Source organism: Acanthochromis polyacanthus, chromosome 3, assembly GCF_021347895.1.
Source record: "Acanthochromis polyacanthus isolate Apoly-LR-REF ecotype Palm Island chromosome 3, KAUST_Apoly_ChrSc, whole genome shotgun sequence".
NCBI classification, from domain to species: domain Eukaryota; kingdom Metazoa; phylum Chordata; class Actinopteri; family Pomacentridae; genus Acanthochromis; species Acanthochromis polyacanthus.
The window spans coordinates 43,239,557-43,264,224 of NC_067115.1; the positions used below are offsets into that span (position 1 = coordinate 43,239,557).

At 41.0% G+C, this 24,668-nt stretch overlaps 1 protein-coding gene across 4 annotated transcripts; it reads left to right on the forward strand.

The window, feature by feature from the left end:
• Window positions 1-479: 479 nt before the first annotated feature.
• On the forward strand, window positions 480-24,667 carry LOC127533170 (keratin, type II cytoskeletal 2 epidermal-like). Of its 4 annotated transcripts, none has more exons than XR_007940935.1 (5): window positions 480-564; window positions 927-967; window positions 1,171-1,286; window positions 2,017-2,687; window positions 24,626-24,667. XR_007940935.1 is itself a non-coding variant. In XM_051945663.1 (5 exons), the coding sequence occupies exons 3-5, from the start codon at window positions 1,171-1,173 to the stop codon at window positions 3,068-3,070; spliced, it is 1,122 nt and encodes a 373-aa protein (XP_051801623.1). In that variant the 5' UTR covers window positions 480-564; window positions 927-967; the 3' UTR covers window positions 3,071-3,881. The 4 variants fall into 4 exon arrangements, 2 of the variants coding, with proteins under 2 accessions (XP_051801623.1, XP_051801622.1); XM_051945663.1 differs by lacking the exon at window positions 24,626-24,667 and having other exon boundaries at window positions 2,017-2,615; window positions 2,664-3,881; XR_007940936.1 differs by lacking the exons at window positions 2,017-2,687; window positions 24,626-24,667 and adding an exon at window positions 24,003-24,618.
• The last annotated feature ends 1 nt before the right edge of the window (window position 24,668 follows it).

Below are 24,668 nucleotides of genomic sequence, written 5' to 3' on the forward strand. Positions count from 1 at the left end.
AGAGTCACTGCCAAACAGAAATGAATGTCATTCTGAAACAAATGGTTAAATCTGAAGTATCGGGTCTGAAGTCTGAAATGGTGGCTGTTTTGTTTTGTTTTTTCTTCTTTTGATTAAGCTTCAAAGTGAATGCCTCTTGTGAAAATGTAATATTTCCAACTTCTTCCACGTTTCCAACATTGTTTCACATTCTTGGGCAAAATCAGTCAAAATGTTTTAGTTGGATTAAATGCAATCCCAGTAGCACACAGACACACGCAGATACATTTTGTAGCTACTAGAACTGAAAAAATAACCAGAATTATAAGCTTTAGCACATCATTATGGGACCCTTCTACGCCATATACAGCTTGGTGCCCCAGTCTTTCTCTGTCAAGTAAAGATGACGAAGCATCATTTCATCACTTCATACTGTTTAAAAGACATGTCCAAATAAGGGTATAGTGGCACAGTGAAGAGTTTAGTAATAGTTTCCTTGACCTCTATAAAAACACTTCCGTCAGACTGTGTTCACTGGAACAGCAACAAGCAGAGGACAGCATCTTACATCTTTTCTCACAAAAGGTACATGCAGTAAATTTGCAAATTTTCAGTTCAGCATAGACGGTGTGTGCAACTCATAATTGTTTACCATTATTTATGTTTAGTCAGTTGCTTTCTTGATGAACTGCTCAGTCTATAAACTGTTGAATAATGTGTAAACCCTGTATAACGTCAGTTATTCAACTAAATTAACACAAAGTCAAAACCTATGTTGTCCAAATTATTTCAGTTTATTTGTCAGTCATGACAAATCCATTTATCAAGTAAAGATTTCAGCTATGAAACTGAAATGTGCATAGGTGACTGTTTAGCATAACTTATAGTAGATCTCTGACCATTTCTAGAATAACAAACATTAATGCCTCCTTGTGTTGTATCTATAGGGTGTGAAAACCAGCAGATCCAGCTGGCAACAGGCGTGAAGGTGAGCGATCATCTCTCCAAGACTCCAACTATATAAAATGTTTAATGAGCTAAATGGCTTCAACAGCTGAAACATGTTAATCTGAGAATGACATATTTCTTTTAAACTGACATTGAAGTTTGTCATGCTCATGGTTAATGAATATTACACAGTTTCTTTTGTGCTTGTTTAAACCACTCTGTTGTTCACTCTGATCTGTGCAGATGGCTGGCCTGGGCTGGATGGCTGTGGTGCTGGCCTTCTTCCTGTCTCCTCCAAACAGTTTGGCTGCTGTGGAACAGACGTGGCTCACAAGTATTGTAGAAGGCATCAAAAATGAGTGAGTCTTTAAAAACTGCTGCTTTGTGTTTGTGTTTTTTTGTCTCATATCTCTCATGTCTATGACTCTAGTCCAGGGGTGTCAAACTCAGTTCCTGGAGGTCCACTATCCTGCATGTTTTAGATGTTTCCCTCTTCCAACACACCTGATTCAAATGATCAGCTTATCATCAAGCTCTGCAGAAGCCTGAAAACGAGCCTGATCATTTGAATCAGGTGTGTTGGAAGAGGGAAACATCTAAAACATGCAGGATAGTGGCCCTCCAGGAACGGAGTTTGGCACCCCTGCTGTAGTCTATTTGCACTCAGTCATCAGTTATCTGTGACTCCAAAACAGATCTCTTCAAGTGATTCAGAAAAATGTATGTAAAACTGTGATTCTAGAAAGAAGCCCTTAATCTCTGAAAAACATAAAATGTATACTGCTTCATATACAAGAACATGCATATAAAAATGAATTTGTATTGGCTGATTTGTTTTGCTGCAAGGCTCTAACCAGTGTGACCATTCAGATGAATTCTCTCACTGATAAGGTTTTCTTTTCTCCTATTCATATAAATTTACTTCCACATGGAACTTTAGCAAAGCCTAGTTCTTTGGTGGTATATCAAGCTCAGGATGCAGTTTTTCCTCCTGTTGTTAGTCTCCTTTTCTCACCATGTAGGCTGTCTGTCCAACTGCAGTACCACAGGAACATTAAAATTGTGAAAATGTATGTTTCCCTTTGGCAGGTATGCACTTGGTGACACCTTCAGTCTGGCTGTGAACATCCCACAGAATCAAGATCCAAACAATCTCAAGGAAGTCCTTCAAGCTGACCCAGCAGACAAAGTGAAAGAAACTGTTGCAAACGGTCAAGTGTACAAAGGCACCAGAGTGGTTGCAGCCACGCAGGCAGATGCAGTGTCACGTGTTCTTGAAAACCTAGAGCCGCTTACACAAAGCAGTCAAGACAATGTCCTCATAATCTACTCTGAAGGGCCCCCAGATGCAAATGGTATTGCTACCAAGATTAATGATGTCACTCAGAAATGGAGCAGTTATGCCTTTGCCTTTTCTAAAGTAGCTGATGTTCCTGATGCTGACACATCTCAGCTGGCTCAATCCTTCCAACAACTTGACATTTCCAAACTCGGGCTTGACAACATATTCCGTTGTTATAAACCAGGGGATGATGCTTTTCAGTGCACCAGCTGCTCCTCAGGTGGAGATGTTACACCCTCATGTGTGACAAATACAGCTCCATCAACTCAACAGGAAGGTGCAGGTGCAGAAACAAGTACATCTGCACCAGGCACTGGAGTAGACACCGGAGCAGGCACTGGTGAAGGTGGTACTGAAGGCACTGGTGTAGGTGGTACTGCAGGCACTGGTGAAGGTGGTACTGAAGGCACTGGTGTAGGTGGTGGTGTGGCTGCTGGTGTAGGTGCTGGTGCTGGTGCTGGCATAGGCACTGCTATAAGCGCTCGTAGACAAAGACGGAAGGGGAAAGCTGGCCGACTTCGGAAGTGCCGAGGCCGTGGATGCAAGCGTGGACGAGGTGGTAGACGGAGAAAAGGTGGTAAGGTTAGAAAATGGCAAAAGAGAGGAGGGAAGGGAAGAAAACGCGGTAAGCTTCGCAGAGGTGGCAAAGGTAGAAAAAAAGGCAAACGTGGAAGAGGTGGCAAACGTAAAAGAGGAGGCAAACGTAAAAGAGGTGGCAAACGTAGAGGAGGTGGCAAACGTAGAAGAGGAGGGAAGCGTAGAAGAGGTGGCAGGCGTAGAGGCAGAAAACAGCAACTGTAAGCACCTCTAAGTCGGAGTAACTGCCCAAATAATAGTCTCTGCTTCATAAAAGTGCATTTATTTCTTGTTTCTCTTTTCTGTTTCTCTGCCTTTTGAATGATAGTTGTGCATTTCACTTTTTAGCCAATCAAGCCATCCATCCATCAGACAGACATCCAAGCACATTCACATTCACACCGACGACTAATTTAGAATCACTAATTAAGCTGGGCGTGTCTTTGGACTGTGGGAAGAAGCCGGTGAGAGCCCACGCTGCAGAAGGAGAACGTGCAAACTCCACCAAAAGATTTAAGGGATCGTCTGGCTATGAGGTCACAGTGCTAACCACTGTACACCGTGCTGCCCACCACCAGCGATATTAACCCATGAAATATCAGGACCAACAAGTTAGTGCTGTGTGTGAATCTGAAGCCGGATATATTTCACTCCTCTCAGCCATAGAGCTCCACTGTGGTTCAAAAGCTATTAGAAGACATCAGTGTGCTACATTGTGTTTTTCATGATGCAGTTCATTTTAAATTAGTCATACTAACTAAAACACCAAATAAAAATTCCCGCACTGGAGCAAAACCACAATGCTCACTACTTTTTTAATGAAACAATATATGTTTGTAAAGTTTTTTGTTGTTTTTCCAGTAATTTTCTTAATTTTGAATTTTACATGACATAATTAAAGCAAAGAAAAAATGATTCGATGTAAATCCACATCAATATTTACAGTACTTCTGTCATATTATTCTGTACTTGTACAGCATATTATGAAATCATCTGATGTTCTGTCCTTTCTCATTAAAGCTTGGCTCAGCATCCATTCTGCTTTGTCTGTGGGCCAATCATTTGGGAACTCCTACATCACATTACTATTAGTTCTTGACCATACACTTAATTTTGTCATAGATTTCATTATCTAGACATGTTTTAAATGAAAAATAAAATGTTTCCTGCATAGGATAGCATCTTTTGCCATATATTCCCACCAAGAGGCAATTCCTGAGGTGGTTCAGTATTTGTGCTTTCTTCTCAATTTTAATTGACATCATTCACGAAACTATGGAGTAGAATGAATCAATTCCATACTACATTGTGACCAGTATATTCTGTGAAGTCGTGCTATCTTCATCTTTAAATCTTTAAAGTGGTGTTTCTTGGTGGTGTGAGGACAGGGGACACTTGCCCATTACCCCTGTTACAAAACAGTAATTCACTCACTGGTTATTTTTCATGCACTTACTTTAGAATACACCAAAGTTTTCTTTTCTACTTTCAAAGCACTTTGCACTGTTTGACATTTGCACACTCCAATGATTCCAGAGATAACATGTGAGGTGCATGCCAGACATCTGGAGCAACTTTGGGTTCAGTGTTTTGACCAAATGACCAAAGACACACTGACATGCAGAGCGTCCAGGGATTGATTTCAGCATCGAGTTGTTGCCGTGGTTACCTGCAGTTAAAGACACTTTAGTTAATAGTTGAACTGTTTGGCATGTGGTTGTGTAGCTTTGATCACAGCTGAGAATATTTCCATCTCAGAATTATTGATGTGCATCACACTTTATATGGAACTGCTGAAGATCAATGTACAATCATGAAAAAAGGAATATCAGTATTAATAAACAGGAGAAAGAATACAGTAAAAAAAAATAAAAGTACACATACAGTGCCTATCATAAGTATTTACCCCCTTTGATGATTTACCCTTTTATTTCTTTCATAAATCAATCATGGTCAATAAAATTTAGCTTTTTTAACAAAAAAAATGTATTGGAAAAAACTCTTTAATGTCAAAGTGAAAACAGATTCTCCCACAGAGCAGGTAAAAGATCTTCACCCAGCTGTACTGAACTCTCCTCCACACAGATAGGTAGCAGCAAGCTTCAGTACAAATTATTACTGAAAGTAGACAATGACAAGAGCTTTAATGAAGTCACATCTCTCCTGATACCTTCAAGAAAAAATGTTTTAAAGCTGAAACGTTTAGGCCACATTAGACCAGTCTGGAATGAGATTAGGGAGTTCTTTCTTCCACAAAATCTCTGTTTCACAAACAGTGTATGAAAACATCTATTGGGTGTTGCACTGTGAATACATGCATTTAATTTATAATCTGCATTAATCGTGTGTTTGCTGTTTTAGGACTTTCGGGTCCTGTGAGCAGCAGCAGTGAAGGTAAGCACTCCTCTGAGCCTGAACCTGTTTTATTCAATTCTCTGTTTGTTCAGCTTCACCTGTCCATGTAAAAACCAAGACACTTGATTTTATTGACCATTTCCAGGGCAAACATCAAACACATTGGAACTGAATGATTAGAGAAAGTTTTTAGATGATCATTGTTTCATAAATATAGATATAATTTAACATACTTTACAAGTTATTGCTTCACTCAGCACAGTTTAGCCGTTAAAGTTCCCTGTAGTCACTGGTTGAACCACTAAAAACTCATCTTTGTGCATCAAAGTCACACACAGATTCTAAAGAGGAATATTGGTGCAGTAAGTCCCACACTGCAGGTTGATGGGATTTATTCCTTAAGTTTTTCACACATGAAACCCCAGAAAGTGTGAATCCAAGTTTTAGAGACTGACTGATACAGAGAAGTTTTAGGATGAAGATTCTGTACATAATCATATATATTAAAAAATATTAGTGATGGGATGCAATTAAACAATGTATCAAATTATTTAGAGGCTTTGCAATTAATTAATTGCAATTAATAGCATTTCTGTCAAATAGCAATATCTGATACAATAATCAAAGTTTTTCAATTAAAATACATGTTGGTTAAGATCGAACAGATGAATAGACATAGACGTGAATTTAAACAACAAAAATGTTTGTTTAATTTCTATCTGCCTTTTCTCCATGTTTTTAGACTGGACTGCAAAGTACACACGTGGACAAAATTGTTGGTACCCCTCAGTTAAAGAAGGAAAAACCCACAATTCTCACTGAAATCACTTGAAACTCACAAAAGTAACAATAAATAAAAATTTATTGAAAATTAAATAATCAAAAACAGCCATTACTTTTGAATTGTTGATTAACATAATTATTTAAAAAAACAAACTAATGAAACAGGCCTGGACAAAAATGATGGTACCTCTATAAAAGATTGAAAACTATTTGACCAGAGTGACATGATTAACTCAGGTGTGTCATTTAATTGACATCACAGGTGTTTCCAAACTCATAATCAGTCAGTCTGCCTATTTAAAGGGAGACAAGTAATCACCCTGCTGTTTGGTGAAAAGGTGTGTACCACACTGAACATGGACAACAGAAAGCGAAGGAGACAATTGTCCCAGGACATCCGAAAAAAATTATAGACAAACATCTTAAAAGTAAAGGCTATAAGACCATCTCTAAACAGCTTGAAGTTCCTGTGACAACAGTGGCTCATATTATTCAGAAGTTCAAGACCCACGGGACAGTAGCCAACCTCCCTGGACGTGGCCGCAAGAGGAAAATTGATGACAAATTGAAGAGACGGATCGTTGGAATTGTATCCAAAGAGCCCAGAGCAACCTCCAAAGAAATTAAAGGTGAACTCCAAGGCCAAGGTACATCAGTGTCAGATCGCACCATTCGTCGTTGTTTGAGCCAAAGTGGACTTCATGGGAGACGACCAAGGAGGACACCACTGCTGAAAAAAACTCATAAAAAAGCCAGACTGGAATTTGCAAAAATGCATGTTGACAAGCCACAAAGCTTCTGGGAGAATGTCCTTTGGACAGATGAGACCAAACTGGAGCTTTTTGGTAAGGCACATCAACTCTATGTTCATAGACTCAAAAACCAAGCATACGAAGAAAAGAACACTGTCCCTACGGTGAAACATGGAGGAGGCTCAGTAATGTTTTGGGGCTGCTTTGCTGCATCTGGCACAGGGTGTCTTAAAAGTGTGCAAGGTACGATGAAATCTGAAGACTATCAAGGCATTCTGGAGAGAAATGTGCTGCCTAGTGTCAGAAAGCTTGGTCTCAAGTCGCAGGTCATGGGTCTTCCAACAGGACAACGATCCAAAACACACAGCCAAAAACACCCAAGAATGGCTGAGAGAAAAGCGTTGGACTATTCTAAAGTGGCCTTCTATGAGCCCAGATCTGAATCCCATTGAACATATGTGGAAGGAGCTGAAACATGCCATTTGGAGAAGACACCCATCAAACCTGAGACAACTGGAGCTGTTTGCTCATGAGGAGTGGGCCAAAATACCTGTTGACAGCTGCAGAACGCTCATTGACAAATACAGAAATCGTTTAATTGCAGTGATTGCCTCAAAAGGTTGTGCAACAAAATATTAGGTTATGGGTACCATCATTTTTGTCCAGCCCTATTTCATTAGTTTGTTTTTTTAAATAATTATGTTAATCAACAATTCAAAAGTGATGGCTGATTTTGATTATTTAATTTTCAATAAATTTTTATTTATTGTTACTTTTGTGAGTTTCAAGTGATTTCAGTGAGAATTGTGGGTTTTTCCTTCTTTAACTGAGGGGTACCAACAATTTTGTCCACATGTGTAGCTCAGTGGTTAGCACTGTGGCCTAACAGCCAGAAGATCTGTGGTGTTTAAAGAAAATGTGCATGGTAAGAACACAAGGATGCATTGGTAAATGCCAGTTTGGGTTTAATGTTTAGTATTTTACTCATAACCACCACAAGAATTCGGTAAAGCAACCGGGAGTGCTCTGTGTGCGACATTGTAGACAGACAGGAGAACAAGAAGCTGTGTGAAGACTGCATGAGACGGGTGTTCATAAACAAAGCCACTGATTACTAACTTGTTCCCCTTCTATGTCGTTTTTCACCTTTGAGCCAACTTCCACTCCATCTGTTATAAACACAACAGTAACGGCCTGAGATCTTTCTATACGGAGTTTTCATGTTCTCTATATGCATGTGTTGGTTTTCTCTAGGTTCTCCAGATTCCTCCCACAGTCAAAAAACATGCTGAGGATAGCCCTATAAGGTGCAGTGAATTCCAGCCATTTTCAGTACAAAAAATCGCTAATATTTTATTTGTAAATAAAAAATATGACGAGAAATACAGGGAATATTGGACGCGCATCGCGAGGTGCATTTCCTCGAAAACGACCTATTCGTGGATCATATACCATCTTCAAGACATGTTTTGGACAAAATATTTCACTGGCTTGTTTCATCTGGATGTCCAAGGTTGGATTATGGCCGTTTTTTGTGGAATCTTTTCATCTGTGTGTAATAATGAACCCGCAAATGTGAGTCGCGCTGTGTACGTTGAAGCCGTGTATAGAGAACGGATGGATGGATATTCGTTGTTTGTCGGACAAATGTGTTTATATTACCTGCTGTGGTAATCACATCTGAAAGTGGTTTATACCGGTGGATTCATGAGAATCTAAGCTTTCCATCGGCGTATAGTGTTTGTATAATCGCGTTTGCAGCTTCGGACATTTAAGGAAATGCTTATGCAGATCTCAAAGTGTTCTGCGGGCGGAACACTGAAACGCAACGGGTTAACTGGTGATTCTAAATTGTCTGTAGCTGTGAATATGAGTGTGATTGTCTCCATATGTAGCCCTGTGATAGACTGTCAGTCAGCTGGAAGAGACTCCAGCCCCCTGTGATCCTAATAAGGATTAAGCGGTGTATAGATAATGAAAGGTTAAATGGTGTTTTTGGACTGTGACAGGAAGCCAAAGCATGTGGGTACCTGGTGAGAACCCACACAGGCACAGGGAAAACATACAAACTCCACACAGAAAAATCCCAGCTGTGAGGCGACAGTGCCAACCACTGTATCATCATACCACCCACATCAACAGTGCTGCTTCAGTTGTCACTGTGATGAAATCCTTGTGGTCATTCTGCAAGTCAGGATGAAACGTGAAGATTTCTTTCAGCTCAAGAATGAGACACATACCCAACCTGTGCATTCTACAATAAGAAAATTAAAAAAGAGTTCATGTTAAAAAAGCTTCTTTTTCTCTCACTGCACTGATCTTGTCTGAAATAATCAGCTCTTGAAATGACCGTCATGCCCTTCATCACTGCTTCTACAATTCTACAATTTCATTTAGCAGACGCTTTTGTCCAAAGCGACGTACAACACAAGCAAGAATTCAGACATAAGGAAAAACTTGTAGTAAGTGCAAAAAGGGCTTCAAGTGTGATTGATCAAAGGTGTTGCCATCAAGTTGCAGAAGAATTGCTAACCCCCCCCTCCCCCCATCCTTTTTTCATCTTTGTCAGTGCTAAATAAATGCTAGGTTTTGGACCACCTGACTTATTCTACCCCTAAGGTGGAGTCGGATTAAGTGCCAAGGTGTTCTCTGAACAACTGAGTCTTCAATTGTCTCCTAAAAGTAGAAAGGGACTCAGCAGAACGCACAGAGTTTGGTAGTTTGTTCCACCATGTGGGAACAGAGGAGAAGAGTCTGGCTAGAGATTTCGAGACGTGCTGGGCTGGAAGCACCAGGCGTCTCTCACATGCAGAGCGAAGTGGGCCTGAAGGGGAGTAAACCTGGATCAGGGAATCCAGGTAGGCTGGGGCCGTTCTTGTAAATGTTTTGTAAGCCAGGAAGAGAGTTTTGAATTTGATTCGGGCTGCAACTGGAAGCCAGTGAAGGGAGATGAACACTGCTTAGCTGCCAGTCCTACCTCCTTTTCCCCTGCCCTATTGTAGCCATGACTGTGTGGGTGTATGTGGGTGAGAAGAACCATTGGATAATCAGCTGGAGAGCAGAGAGGGCTCATCTGTTTGTTTCTCTGTGTGTCTTAAAAGAAGAGCTTGGTTCATCATTTGGTTGTGGACCGTTACACTATTCACAGTTAGTCAACTCAGGCCAGCTTCAGCTCAGTTGCTCTGCTCTTTTTAACCGTTACTCTCTTGCCTTGTTCTTTGTGACGCTTCCTGTTGAATTCCTGCCTCAAACTGACAGCATTCCTCACCTGGATCCTGGTTCCTTGTCCCTCACTCTCTGTGCACATCAGAACCTGAAGACACACATTCCCTGGTTCCTCCAGTCACCTCCTCCGTCCTCATTCCCTGGACCATTCTCCCATGCCTTACTGCTTGCTACGTAGTTAGTTTCAATACCTGCCTCAGAGTCGTTGGTAGCTCTCGTTGTTGGCTCTTTTTGTAGTTACAGATGTTAGAGCTTTCACTCATTGTGTTCACTCATCACAGTGGTGTGTGTTTTCTGTCGCCTTACGTGACATTGTATTCTGCGTAGCCTGTCTAGTATGCATTTGTTAGCTGCACTGCTAGTGGGTGTTCAGTCTTGTGTTTTGGTTTCTGAGTATCGCTTTGTGTGTTTATCTGTGTAAATTCCATATTCAGTTCCTGAAGACTGTCCTAGCCCTGTGTTGCTTGGATCTGGTTACTTCCCTGCCTTTTAAACACTTAGATACTCAGGATGAAGTCTGTACTGTGTTAAGTAGTTCACACATGTAGCTTTGCATCCCTTCTGGGATTCTGTAGTTCCTCAGAGTTCTGATCGTACAGGCCCTGCCATTCCTCTCGTCTTCACTACGGTCTTACCCTCTAGTATTCTTGTGTTTGATTTCTTGTTATTTTATTAAATAAATTGTTACATCTTTACTCTGTTTGCTGTGTCCTGTCTGTCTGCATTTGGGTCTGTATGCTCCGTATGTGACAATAACATTCATCCATCCATCCATCCTCTATACACCGCTTTATCCTCATTAGGGTTGCGGGGGGTGCTGGAGCCTATCCCAGCTGACTTGAGCGACAGGTCGCCAGTCTGTCACAGGGCACAATAACGTTCAGAATGATTGATTGCTTTTAGATAGGCCTGCACAATATCAGAAACTCTGGGTATTTTATCTGTTCTTGTCTTACATCTGAATCTACACTTAAACTACAGTTTAAACTACAGTTTCTCCTTGCTTTGAAGCAAATACATTTATGGCTTCTAAACAAAAGCAGAGCCTGTTAGTATGCTGCATGGACAGTCCAGGGGTTCGTCCTGTTACCAGGTCTACTGCCAACATGAATGTTTTCACAAAATATCGTGATGACCCAACAAGTATCTTTTTAATGAATGAAGGAAACTTTGCCTGATACAGGATTTCAGCTCATCAACAGTTAAAAGCCTCCTTCGCTTGAATTTTTTTGTTTGTAATGCATCAAATGTTTGAGTGGGTGATAGGTCTGGACCAGCAGTAATCGAATTTAGCAGCCAGATTCTTTTACTACACTGCCATGCTATTGTAATATTAGAAACTGAACATCTCACCTCCGGTGTTTGCTGAGGAATGAAACAGTCCATGTTGGACACATCTTCCCAAAACAATTTTCTCACACAGAAATCAAGGATACAGCAGCCACTTACAGTTTGTTCTGTAGCACCATGATTGTTCCTGAGGGGTGTCAAGCACAGTGGTTAAACACAGCACAGGATTTCTGGAGAATTTAGAACTTCCCATGAAAGCATGTACAGATCAAACACAGCAGACTTTCTTGTGTCCCAGTGGCCACAGTTTAGTCTTCTGTGCTGTATAATTACTGTGATGATAACACTACATTTTCAAATGATTTCTAAATTTCTTGGGCCTGGTCCATCTGCATGTCTTGTAAATGATACCATCCTTCCGATGAGAAATGTGACCTACTTCCAATTTGCTGATGTTCTGTCACCACTCTTCCTCACAGTTTCCTCATTTTGTGGGGATTTTTCATGGTCACAGCTCATTTTTAGTTTTCCAAAGTTATGTGTGTTTCCTCCCTTATGTATATCAGCTACGTTATCCTGTTGCTGCAGTCGATAGTGAATATGACAGATGGAAGCTGGCCCAAACAGAACACATTAAACAGCAATTACTCATCAGTTTATCATTGTTGTTAAGATATTCTTTATTTTCACTATAATTTCCAAGACAGTTACATTATAAAACCCAATATGTAGGTATAGATAGGTATGTAACAACAACAGACTACCGATAGCCTCGAGTACTGAGTGAGGAAATCATTAGAATCATTTTATGGATCTTTGGAGAACAATATGGATCACATGAATATAAATGATAATCTGACTACTTTCTGATGCTTTGGATAGAACACTCCAGTGTGAGGGGCCTCCACCTTGTACCAGCTGCAGATTAAAACAGGAGTATTAGTCTGGCACAAGTCAATATATTTTGTGTTGCACATGTGAGAATGACATGAATCTTGAGTAAACTAAAGGAGTCATTCTAGCAGTTCCCCTTCTACATGCTTATCTCTAAGACCAGAGAGTCCAAATGATGTTACACAGCATGACTTGCCAAATAGTTGACAACACATCATAAAAACAACATGTTTGCCTCTTTTGTTAAAGATGTGGCTGATTAAAAAAAAAAAAAAAAAACATTATCAGGTCTCTGTTGGTAAATGTATTTTCATGTTTTTGTCTCCTGGTACCACAGTAAACAAAACAATACAAAGAGTTTCAAGCAGGCTAATCAGGAGGACTGGGAAAATTCCTGGTGGGCCAGTGTGATGTTTGCGCTGTGAGGGCCAGTGTTCACCTTTTTTTTGAGCTTGTTTTCAGTCATGGCACTAGGTTGATCACATATGCTGCTACAGCAGTCTGTGGGCCGCCTCCACTGGCAGCTATTTTTTTTCTTTGTTTCTTTCCTTTTCTTTACTTTTTTTTTTGCAGACGTACCCTGATGTAACACGTCTGTGTACATGGTCAGAGGCGTTTGAAAGGTGGAAAACAGAAAGAGAAATCAAGATGACCTGGATGAATGAGAACCTTCATAGACAGGAAGAGCAAGTGTGGCATGAAGAATACAAGAATTCTGGAAACAGATGCAGCCAAATGTGCTCAAATTGGAAACTTTTTCAGTAAACAAGTTTGTTGTTTTAAATGACAGACGAGGATGATGAAACGGGTATGACAAGATGTTGAGCTTTGCCTGCAAACCACTGTTCAAGTTAATTAATTATCAAGTCAATGAGTTGTGCGGCATTGTGGCATATAACACAAAGTTATATGGGTCAATATCTAATTGTGGGACTTTTGAAGTCCATGGGATATATCTTGCACACATTTTTATTTAGAGAAAACAAACTAATAGTTTTTTTGTTCATTATAATCATGTCTTTACAAATTCCAGAATTATTTATTATGGAAACAATCAGTTGTTAATAAAAAATGACTGGATAGCACTGAAATGTCAACTAAATAATGTCCCAATTTAGTAACAACCACCTTCTAATGAGCGAAACAATAAGAAAATGAGCTGATTCAGAAATAGTTCTGATTGTGTTCTTTTTATTAAGTTCAGATAATCATGACAGATATTTCTTTTTGGCAATATACCAGATTTTATATGGAAAACAACAAATTGTATCTGTGTCCCAGAAATCACTTTCTACTAATTCCCCATTACAAAAAAACCTCTCCAGGAAGTGTGTTAATTCCAGATCACATGACCTGCTCCACATGATGTCATTTCCTCCTGAAGAAAAGACTGGCCAGACTTCAAGATATATTCTTTCTCTTATTTCTTAGTTATTTAATATAAAGTAGTGTGTGAAACAAGTATGGATTTATGGCGTTTCAACAATGTTACCACAATATCTTTATAAAAAAGTTTCAATTTCAATTTTATTAAATTGCATATATAATATTTAGAAGAGCCTTTCTCTAAAAATGCCATGTTTTTTTTTTCTTCTTTTTTTTTGTCTGCAAGTCCGCTCAAAAATGACACCAACCAACCATGGTGTCATTGCTTAAGCTTCATGCAATTTTTTTCTTCTTTGTGACTGCGACCATCACCTGTCCTCATGGCAAATTAACCTATCATGTTTATTTCAAGCTGTTTCCTACATTATGCCATTGAGGGCTGTGCACACCCAAGTGAAACATAAAACAAACACAGGACAGACAAAAAGTGACATGGACAGTGTTCTGAGAGAAAAGGTGCATTTTATTTGTTTGTGCTCTTTAATTCACACCTTTGAAACCAGTTACAAATCTAAGACCCTTCACAAACACCAAATACGACAAAATCCCAAATGGATCAATCATGAAGATGTCAGGAGGCCACAAGAAGGATAGATAGAGCAGAGTGAGATCCACAGACACTAACCCAGCAACCTCCACTGACTCAGTGACCGGAGGAACAAACTCGATTGAGTTTTGGTAGGTGCCGGTGTGGTGGGTCTGGCATGCATGAAAACCTCCACCAAAAGGAGGGAACTGTCTCCTCCAGCCCAAGGAGGCCCACACCGCCCCCCCGCAGGAGCCACCGAGCGGAGACCCAGCCCAGGAGCCCGGAGCGACCCCCCCCGACACAGCCAGAGCCCCAAGGCCCGCGCAGCAGAACGGGCCATAGCAGACCCACTTCCCCCATGACCACCCGCTCCCCCCACCCTCCCCCACAACCCGACTCCCCCCGCCCCCCAGCCACCCTCCCCCCCGCCAGACCGCCCTCCGGGAGGCAAATCCGGGAGGCAACCCGCTCGCCGGAAAACAGCACCAACGGACCGGGCAACAGCACTGCAAGGGCAAACGAGCCCAGCCCACCCCCAGCCGCCCAGAGAGATGTGATCCTGAGGGAGGCAGGGAGAGGAAAGAGCACCAGGGGAGGCACAACAACCCGGGCCCTCGGGCCCGGCAGGGAGAAGCCCCGGAGGTCACGCCAGTAAACCTATTGTGAATTACCCTGTTACTGAGTTCACCAGTTCCCCGACTGGTGAACACTAGCCCTGCACTGTGAATGTGACCCACCCAAGTGTATATACAAGTGTGTGTGGTGCCTTAAGATTGAGGGTCGATGATGCAGAGCAGAGGGTAACGAACCCCCCCTCAGTCTCCCCGCAAGCCCAAAATGTAAATGTGTATGTAGTGCGTAAAAATTGGGGGAAGTAGTGTCAGGGTGGGGGCATAGACGGGGGACTACAGTACAACATTGCACTGGGGCCTATCCCGTCTAATGACGTCCCACCCCATAACCACCCATTCCCCAGGTAGTGTGGTGCATTAAAATTGGAGGGGAATTGTGGAGTAGGAATAGTACATTTCCAGGCCAACGACACCACACAAAGCAGCCACCCCCATGAAGAAAACATGACAGGCGGCCCAGCCCGACCGGGCGCCAGACCCAGACGGCCGCCGGGCCGCCACCCACGACGTTTTTAGTCGCAAATGGCGACCCGGCGGCCGCCCAAACCAGGCGCCCGACCGAGCCGAACCGCCCACCACGCCCCCCCCACGGAAGCAGCCACCCCGCACGACGCCACCAGCCCCCCACGACCCCCGGCGCCCGTGGCGACCCGGCGACCGCCCAAACCGAGCGCCGCCCGGGGAGCAAGGCCAACCACGTCGAGCAACAGGGGACAGCACCTGGAAGATTAGCCAAGCATGCAGTGACACCAAGCTAGCCATTCATGCATATAGACAGAGGATCCTGGGGAGTTGTTGACTGTAAGTTGTCATGGATACGGCCCGCTCGATCCTGCTGACAGCGACTGGGTTCCTAACTGAAGACAATCATTAGTTACACAGTGCCAAAGTACATAAGCAGCAACATATATTGAGGTGATGTGGTGGCTCTCGCTAACAGGCAGAGTCAGGTTACCAGGTTTAAGTTAACCCTTGCCACCCGAAAGACGCTCTGGAGCGTTTTCTTGTTGCGCTGCGGTAATCAAAACAAAGCAGGAAAATGAAACGTCGGCGAGTCTCCCTTTAAACGTGTGCTAAAAGTGACGATTTTGAACTTTCTACCAGTTTTTGAATCATGTTGTTCGGCCAAGTAAAACCAGAGATATGATCAATAATAAACGCCACATTTTTTACCGAACTTCACCAGAGCTATTTCCAGCGTCTTTTATGCGCCGCGAAATTTTGAACTTTGGACTCAGCCGAGAGTCCTCTCTGCTGAAAGCATCTGGCCAGAAACACAGACCTTTGGAGTTATGCTTGGTGTAGGAAGGAAAATGTGGACCAGATTTTCACAAACCTGGAGTTCTTTGGAGTAAAAACGCGAACTGGATTTCCCCAAAGGTGACTAAGAAACTTGGAGCTGAGTGACAGAGACGCTCTGACGGGGAGCGGCCCCACAGACACGCCCACAGACACGCCCACAGACACGCCCACAGACACGCCCACAGTCTCTGTGTTCATAGTAAGAGAGTGGAATGTTTTAGAAATACACAGAGGAGAGATGGCCAAAGTGCGGATTTGGAACTTTCTATCATTTTTTAAAAAAAATTTTTAGTCAGGTGATAGTTATAAGTCTTTGGGAGAGCAGCAAGTCCTTCACTGGCTTTGGCCACAGATCACTCTCTGCTAGACACCAAAGATGCACAGAAACTGAAGATTTTGTTTCAGATGTAATATATTACTGCTACTACTACTACTAATAATAATAATAATAAAATAATAATAACAATAATTATAATAAAAATAAAATAATAATAATAAAACAACAATAATAATAACATTCATAATAAACATATTCTAGCAATGGAGAACACCAGGACTCTGGATTCTCCCTGTGGTCCAAAAGACTGTTTCTGTTGTTTTTGTCATTGTAGAGATTGTGGTGGACAGAAAAAGCTTTTTGGAATGGTACAAATTCATTTATGTAAAATTTTATTGTGACTCCTCATGATTTTGTAAATAGTTGTGCAAAAACGCCTAAAAAAATTCCTCCATTTTAGTGCAAATAGTGGTATATAACTGTGTTAACTGCTAAATTTGTACATTATTTTATGACAAACAATTTATATTTACATTATAAGTTCTGAAAAAGATTCATTACACATGTTTATGGTGTCCACAGCAAAAAAATCTAACTTTTTTCTGCTCGGATTTTGTATTTTTTCTGCTATTTTAGGTCAAGTATGTCCATACATTATATCAAAATGTCTAAATAATTATAGAATCACACAGGTGAGGTTGTGCTGAAAAAAAAGATACCAAGCAAAGCAAGATCAACAGCTTTTAAGGTGAAATATAAAGGTAAAATCAGAATTTGTCAAAAACGGACCTAAACCCCCCTAGGGCCCTAAGGGTTAAGGGAGTTAACATATGGTGACCATGTTTGTATAAAATTTAACAACTGATTTTTATTTGAAGCAGAGATTTTCTCCATTGAAATGTGATTTATTAGGAGGTTCAACCAGAGGTTGATGTTCAGAGATTGCTTATTTTTCCAGTTAACAAGGATTGTTTTTTTGGCGATGGCGAGGGCTACAAGTAAGGATTGAGATTGTTTGCGTGGTAGGTCCGTTGTTGTTAAGTCGCCGAGTAAACACAGACTTGGAGATAAAGGAATCCTGCAGTTCAAGATTGCGGAAAGCTTTTCTGAGACGTTGGTCCAGAAATTTTTTACGGGGGTGCACAGCCATAGAGCATGAAAATAAGTATCAGCAGTGTTCTGGGAGCACTGGAGACAGATGTCGGAGTCGGAGAATCCCATTTTGTTCATCATATATTGAGTAATATGTGTTCTGTGGAGAATTTTGTATTGGATGAGTTGTAAGTTTGTGTGTTTTGTCATTTTAAATGCATTATCACAAATTTGAGTCCACAAGTCTGGTTCCGGGGATATAGATAGATCTGACTCCCATTTAGAGATGGGTAAATGTATTGTATCAGTGCTTAAGAGTAACTTATATATTTTAGAGAGGGTTTTAGTTGTTGTCGGAGAAAGCTTTATGATTGCTTCAGCTAATGCTGGCAGCTGGAGCGTGCTTTGAAGTGTTGGGATTCTTTTCTTAATAATATTTTTAACTTGTAGATAATGTAAAAAATTCCCATTTTTTGTTTTGTATTTTTGAAGCAAGTTTGTATATGACATGAATGTATTATCTGAAAAGAGGTGGTGGAGATGTGTGATTCCGTTCTGCTCCCAAACAGCTAAATGGAGCGGCTGATTGTTAACCTGAAAATCAGGGTTGTACCAAATGGGAGAAAACTTACAGGGCTCCAATTTAGAGTTTGCAATTTCTAATGCCTTCCACCAAGCGGTCAAGGTGGAGGAAATCATTGGGTTTTTAAAACAGTTATGTCGTTTGATGGATGTTGTAATAAAGAGTATGTCTGAAAGTCTGATGCTATTGCAATCCTTCTGTTCTAATTCTAACCAACAGTTGGCATCTCTGTTAGGTTGTGTCCATAGAATAAGATATTGTAGCTGGTTAGCTAAATAATACTGCATAAAATTTGGTGCTTCTAGACCTCCTTCGGATTTACTTTTCTGAAGAGTAGATTGACTGATTTTTGCTTTTTTATTATTCCAGTAGAATTTTGTGATAGCCGAGTCCAGCGACTGGAACCAGTTGGACGTTGGTTTGAATGGAATCATTGCAAAGAAGTAATTTATTTTTGGTAGGATTTTCATTTTAATAGTAGCTATTCGTCCCATAAGAGATATAGGGAGATTGTTCCAGCGCTGTAGGTCATTGATGATGTTATCCAGTAGTGGGGCAAAATTTAAGTGAGTTAATTCAGATAATTTAGGTGAAATTTTTATACCTAAGTATTTGAAGTTGCCTGTAGGGAAAGAGTAGTGAGGGTCCTGGTCTGCAGGATTCCATGAATTTTCTGTGATCGGAAGTAATGTTGATTTTGTCCAATTTATGGAATAATCTGATAACTGTGAACATTTAGTTAAGTTAAATACTTCCCTTAATGAAGTAGCCGGTTCTTCTAAATAAAGTAATATATCATCTGCGTATAAATTAATTTTGTGTTCTGTTGCCCCAGAGCGGATTCCTTGGATCCTGACATCCTGGCGCACAGCTGTTGCCAACGGCTCAATGAATATCGCAAATAATAGAGGAGAGAGTGGGCAGCCCTGTCTGGTGCCTCTCTGTAAGGTGAAGGTCTTTGAGGCGATTCCATTAGTGGTGACAGTAGCTTTAGGAGAATCATATAGTGCTAACACCCAGTGAATAAATGACTCTCCAAAGCCAAGCTTATTTAGAGCAGCACACGCACACACAAACACACGCACACACACACACACACTGATACTTCCATGGATAAAAGGGACTTCATCAAGCTTAGCCATGTTCTTAGATGAGAAGCCAGTTGGGGAGGATGTTCTGTCACTGCATCAGTAACTCCTACAGGTCGTCCTGGGTGCCTGGGAATCATTAGGTGATGCCAACATTGAATTTAGGTTCTGAAATATTAGTGTAATTAGGATATAATGGTTTCCACTATTTTGTTTTCAAAATGTTGGAACAGTGAAGCACACTTATTTTGTTAAATGTTTTGACACAATAGAGCACTATGCTATTTAGTCAGTGTAATGCACTTTTATTTTTTGCTTAATGCAATGCACTTTTGTTTTTGTTCAAAAAACACTATTTTCAAAAAAGTTTACATCGTGCATTTGTTTGTGTGAGCAATTTCTCATACCATTGTTGTTTTTTGTAGGTTCGGATCACTGTTTAAGTTTGCAATGTCTCTGTAAGTTAATAAACTTGCAAGTGATCCATGTAAACTAGTCTGAGTCTGTATTATCTGTTTCTATCACAATGACATCAAAAGGTCTTAATTAAATCCACAAGAGATGGAATATGCAGTTTTCTAACATACAGTAATAATTTATTTAGTTCATGATTATATTATTTGATAAATAAATCATTATACTTTTTCATGTCCAGTCAACTATGTTACTTTTGGCAACTATGATACCATGCTGTCAGCTACGTTACTATTATGTTTCTGAAAAAAAAAATTACATTGTTTCCTAAACTCAAAGCAAAAAACTTAGAAACGTAGTAGCTGTGAAATATGTAGCTTAGTATAATTTAATCAAGAAAATTATCATGAATTTCAGGAGTTTTGGGAAAAAATATCTGGACCGTTAACTGCATTCTGAGAAATTAGGAGTTTTAATGCAAAAAACTGACATTTTCTTTAATAGTTGGCGATTATTGTAAGCAATTGGACAGATATTCTTCTAAGAACAATGATTTGTTTAAATATCTGACATTTACCCAAAGTTAAACTTTACAATTTTTGTCCATAACATAGTTGACCAAATAATGAGTTAACATCTCAGTTTTTCATTTTAATATCTGAAATCAGTGATGCCTGAGCTTGATAATTACTGAAAACACTATATTTCAGGAATACTTTGTAAGGAAAAATAATGTATTAGAAAAACAAATTCCAGAATTTTTCAAACTCAAAAGGTCCTGCAATTATTTATTGACCCAAATAATTTAAATAATAGTATGATGCAAAGCCACATAACTGGGAAACTTTGTCCTGTAGCCCCTCAGAGTCACAAGAAAGATCCAGCACCAAGCACCATCCATGAGCCCACAAGGCCAGAGTGGGATAGTAGGAGCTGATAGAGTGAATATTATCAGAATTAATGTAATGAAGAGTATGGTGTATGAGAAGTGTCCTGAGATGCTATGAGATGATTCAGCTCTACATGAATGAAACTGAGCTGAACTGATCAGAAAGCTTTGTAAAAAGCAGAGATCTGTGCTGAGAATTATGACCAGTTTGAAAATGTGATTTAGTGTCAGAAGCAGAGCCAGGTGGCAGTAGTGCTGAGGGGCTTGCTCCCATCATTATGGAAGGAAGAGGTGAGCTGTTGTAACAATGTGTGAACAAGCAAGCATTAGTTCTATGCCCAAATGATAGTAGTGTCCCATTTTATTTTTATTGTTAAAACCAAGACAGTAAATACGCAAAGCCCACAATTGAAAGGGAACAGGATGAAAGTAACATGAAATAAGCCTGCATATTTTTAAAGTAACCCTTACTTGCACTGAATTGGGAATATTTTAGAACACTACACGGAATTACAAGGCTTTACAGAACACGATTTTAACTGTTAAGGTGTGGGGGAAAAGTGAACCCAAGGTGAGTGCACACAGAGCAGGCGACACACAGACGGAAAATTCAGGCAGGGTTTCATAAACAAATTAAACAATCAATGCCACTCAGGGCAACAAACTCACTACTGGTGAGGAAAAGGGGAAGGCGGGCTCCTGGGGGTGGCAGTCTGGGAAGGTACGCTCCAGCGCTCACGACGCTCAAGGGAGCGTGGCAGCAGCAGCCTGGGATGTCGCCAAATCCTCAGTGTGGAGCGGCCGGGTCGACTGGAGCAGTCAGGGGTCCACATCCTCCCACCTGGAGGATGGCTGGGTGGGGGGAGGCAGGCTGCTCCGGCAGTAACCTCACAGCAAGCAGGATGATCCGATACTGCCTTCGGTGCAGCACTGGTCTTTATAGTGCCTCAGATGAGCTGCAGGTGAGCTGCTGCAGGTTTTTTTTTTGTGGACTCTCCTACTTGGTCCCAAAATCAAGATCTGGTTCAAGGGTTTCTTCAGCAAGAAATGGCCGCATCCTGAGCCACATGTGCAGGAAAACCACTGAATCACCGGAGCTGTAGTGGTCAAACCAAAGTGGTGTCCAGTGTTCAACCTGCACTATACGTGGACAACTTTTATATCATGGCTTAAGGTCCTACAAGGCTGTAAGAAGCCCCTGATCAATGAGAGACAGAGGTTAGCCTGGTGTCAATGGGCCCAGGAACACAAGAACTGGACAGCCAGGAATGCGAAGAAGATTCAGATGAGTCCAGTTTCCAGCTTTTTCTTCTTCCCGCTTAAGTGAGACTGCGCAGAAGGCCAGGCGAAGCATTGCCTCCAGCATGTACAGTAGCTACTGTCAAGCATGGTGGAGGCAGTATCATGGTTTGGGGATGTATGAGTGCTGCTGATATTGGTCATCTCACCATCATGGCACATTGAACTCTGTCAAGTATTGTGCCATTCTCCAATCCTACATGCTCCCTTCTGCATGTGCTCTGTTCATTGAGGTCAAAACTGGATGTTTTAGCAAGACAATGCCCCTTGCGTGATATACTAATGTCATGACTCCTGCAAGCATTAGAGTCAAACTGCTACTTTTCTCTCATAGAGACAAGAAAAAAGTTCTACAGTTGTTTGTTTTAAAATAGTTACTGCATGGAAATTATGACAGAATTGTCAAACAAACTCTAACACACGTTTCTTATAATGCTTTTGCATGCTTGCAAACCAGAATTATAAGCTTTTGCACAACACTATGGGACCCTTCTCCGGCATATACAGCTTGGTGCCCAGCTTTCTTGTATTGTTTGCCTTCTTATCATTGTAAGCTTATATCTCTATCCCTCTCACCCTGTAAATGTGTTCATCTGCACTGTTGAGAGGAACCTCACAGTTTATTCTTGAATCTTAACACGGTGGAAGCTCAGTGCTTCTTCAATTTAAGTCTCAATGTTATTCCTCACTCCGTCTTTCTCTGTCTCTCAATCAAAAGGGGATGACAAGTAAAGATGACGAAGCATCATTTCATCACTTCATACTGTTTAAAAGGTCGTGTTCAAATAAGGGTATGTTCCCACAGTGAAGAGTTTAGTAATAGTTTCCTTGTCCTCTATAAAAAAAGTCCCTCAGACCGTGTTCACTAGAACAGCAACAAGCAGAGGACAGCATCTTACATCCTTCCCCACAAAAGGTAAATGCAATAAATTTGCAAATTTTCACTCCTCAGTTCAACACAGACAGTGTCTGCAACTCTTACTATTATTTATGTTTAGTCAGTTGCTTTCTTGATGAACTGCTCAGTCTATAAACTGTTGAATAATGTGTAAACCCTGTATAACGTCAGTTATTCAACTAAATTAACACAAAGTCAAAACCTATGTTGTCCAAATTATTTCAGTTTATTTGTCAGTCATGACAAATCCATTTATCAAGTAAAGATTTCAGCTATGAAACTGAAATGTGCATAGGTGACTGTTTAGCATAACTTATAGAAGATCTCTGACCATTTCTAGAATAACAAACATTAATGCCTCCTTGTGTTGTATCTATAGGGTGTGAAAACCAGCAGATCCAGCTGGCAACAGGCGTGAAGGTGAGCGATCATCTCTCCAAGACTCCAACTATATAAAATGTTTAATGAGCTAAATGGCTTCAACAGCTGAAACATGTTAATCTGAGAATGACATATTTCTTTTAAACTGACATTGAAGTTTGTCATGCTCATGGTTAATGAATATTACACAGTTTCTTTTGTGCTTGTTTAAACCACTCTGTTGTTCACTCTGATCTGTGCAGATGGCTGGCCTGGGCTGGATGGCTGTGGTGCTGGCCTTCTTCCTGTCTCCTCCAAACAGTTTGGCTGCTGTGGAACAGACGTGGCTCACAAGTATTGTAGAAGGCATCAAAAATGAGTGAGTCTTTAAAAACTGCTGCTTTGTGTTTGTGTTTTTTTGTCTCATATCTTTCATGTCTATGACTCTAGTCCAGGGGTGTCAAACTCAGTTCCTGGAGGGCCACTATCCTGCATGTTTTAGATGTTTCCCTCTTCCAACACACCTGATTCAAATGATCAGCTTATCATCAAGCTCTGCAGAAGCCTGAAAACGAGCCTGATCATTTGAATCAGGTGTGTTGGAAGAGGGAAACATCTAAAACATGCAGGATAGTGGCCCTCCAGGAACGGAGTTTGACACCCCTGCTGTAGTCTATTTGCACTCAGTCATCAGTTATCTGTGACTCCAAAACAGATCTCTTCAACTGATTCAGAAAAATGTATGTAAAACTGTGATTCTAGAAAGAAGCCCTTAATCTCTGAAAAACATAAAATGTATACTGCTTCATATACAAGAACATGCATATAAAAATGAATTTGTATTGGCTGATTTGTTTTGCTGCAAGGCTCTAACCAGTGTGACCATTCAGATGAATTCTCTCACTGATAAGGTTTTCTTTTCTCCTATTCATATAAATTTACTTCCACATGGAACTTTAGCAAAGCCTAGTTCTTTGGTGGTATATCAAGCTCAGGATGCAGTTTTTCCTCCTGTTGTTAGTCTCCTTTTCTCACCATGTAGGCTGTCTGTCCAACTGCAGTACCACAGGAACATTAAAATTGTGAAAATGTATGTTTCCCTTTGGCAGGTATGCACTTGGTGACACCTTCAGTCTGGCTGTGAACATCCCACAGAATCAAGATCCAAACAATCTCAAGGAAGTCCTTCAAGCTGACCCAGCAGACAAAGTGAAAGAAACTGTTGCAAACGGTCAAGTGTACAAAGGCACCAGAGTGGTTGCAGCCACGCAGGCAGATGCAGTGTCACGTGTTCTTGAAAACCTAGAGCCGCTTACACAAAGCAGTCAAGACAATGTCCTCATAATCTACTCTGAAGGGCCCCCAGATGCAAATGGTATTGCTACCAAGATTAATGATGTCACTCAGAAATGGAGCAGTTATGCCTTTGCCTTTTCTAAAGTAGCTGATGTTCCTGATGCTGACACATCTCAGCTGGCTCAATCCTTCCAACAACTTGACATTTCCAAACTCGGGCTTGACAACATATTCCGTTGTTATAAACCAGGTGATGATGCTTTTCAGTGCACCAGCTGCTCCTCAGGTGGAGATGTTACACCCTCATGTGTGACAAATACAGCTCCATCAACTCAACAGGAAGGTGCAGGTGCAGAAACAAGTACATCTGCACCAGGCACTGGAGTAGACACCGGAGCAGGCACTGGTGTAGGTGGTACTGCAGGCACTGGTGTAGGTGGTACTGAAGGCACTGGTGTAGGTGGTACTGAAGGCACTGG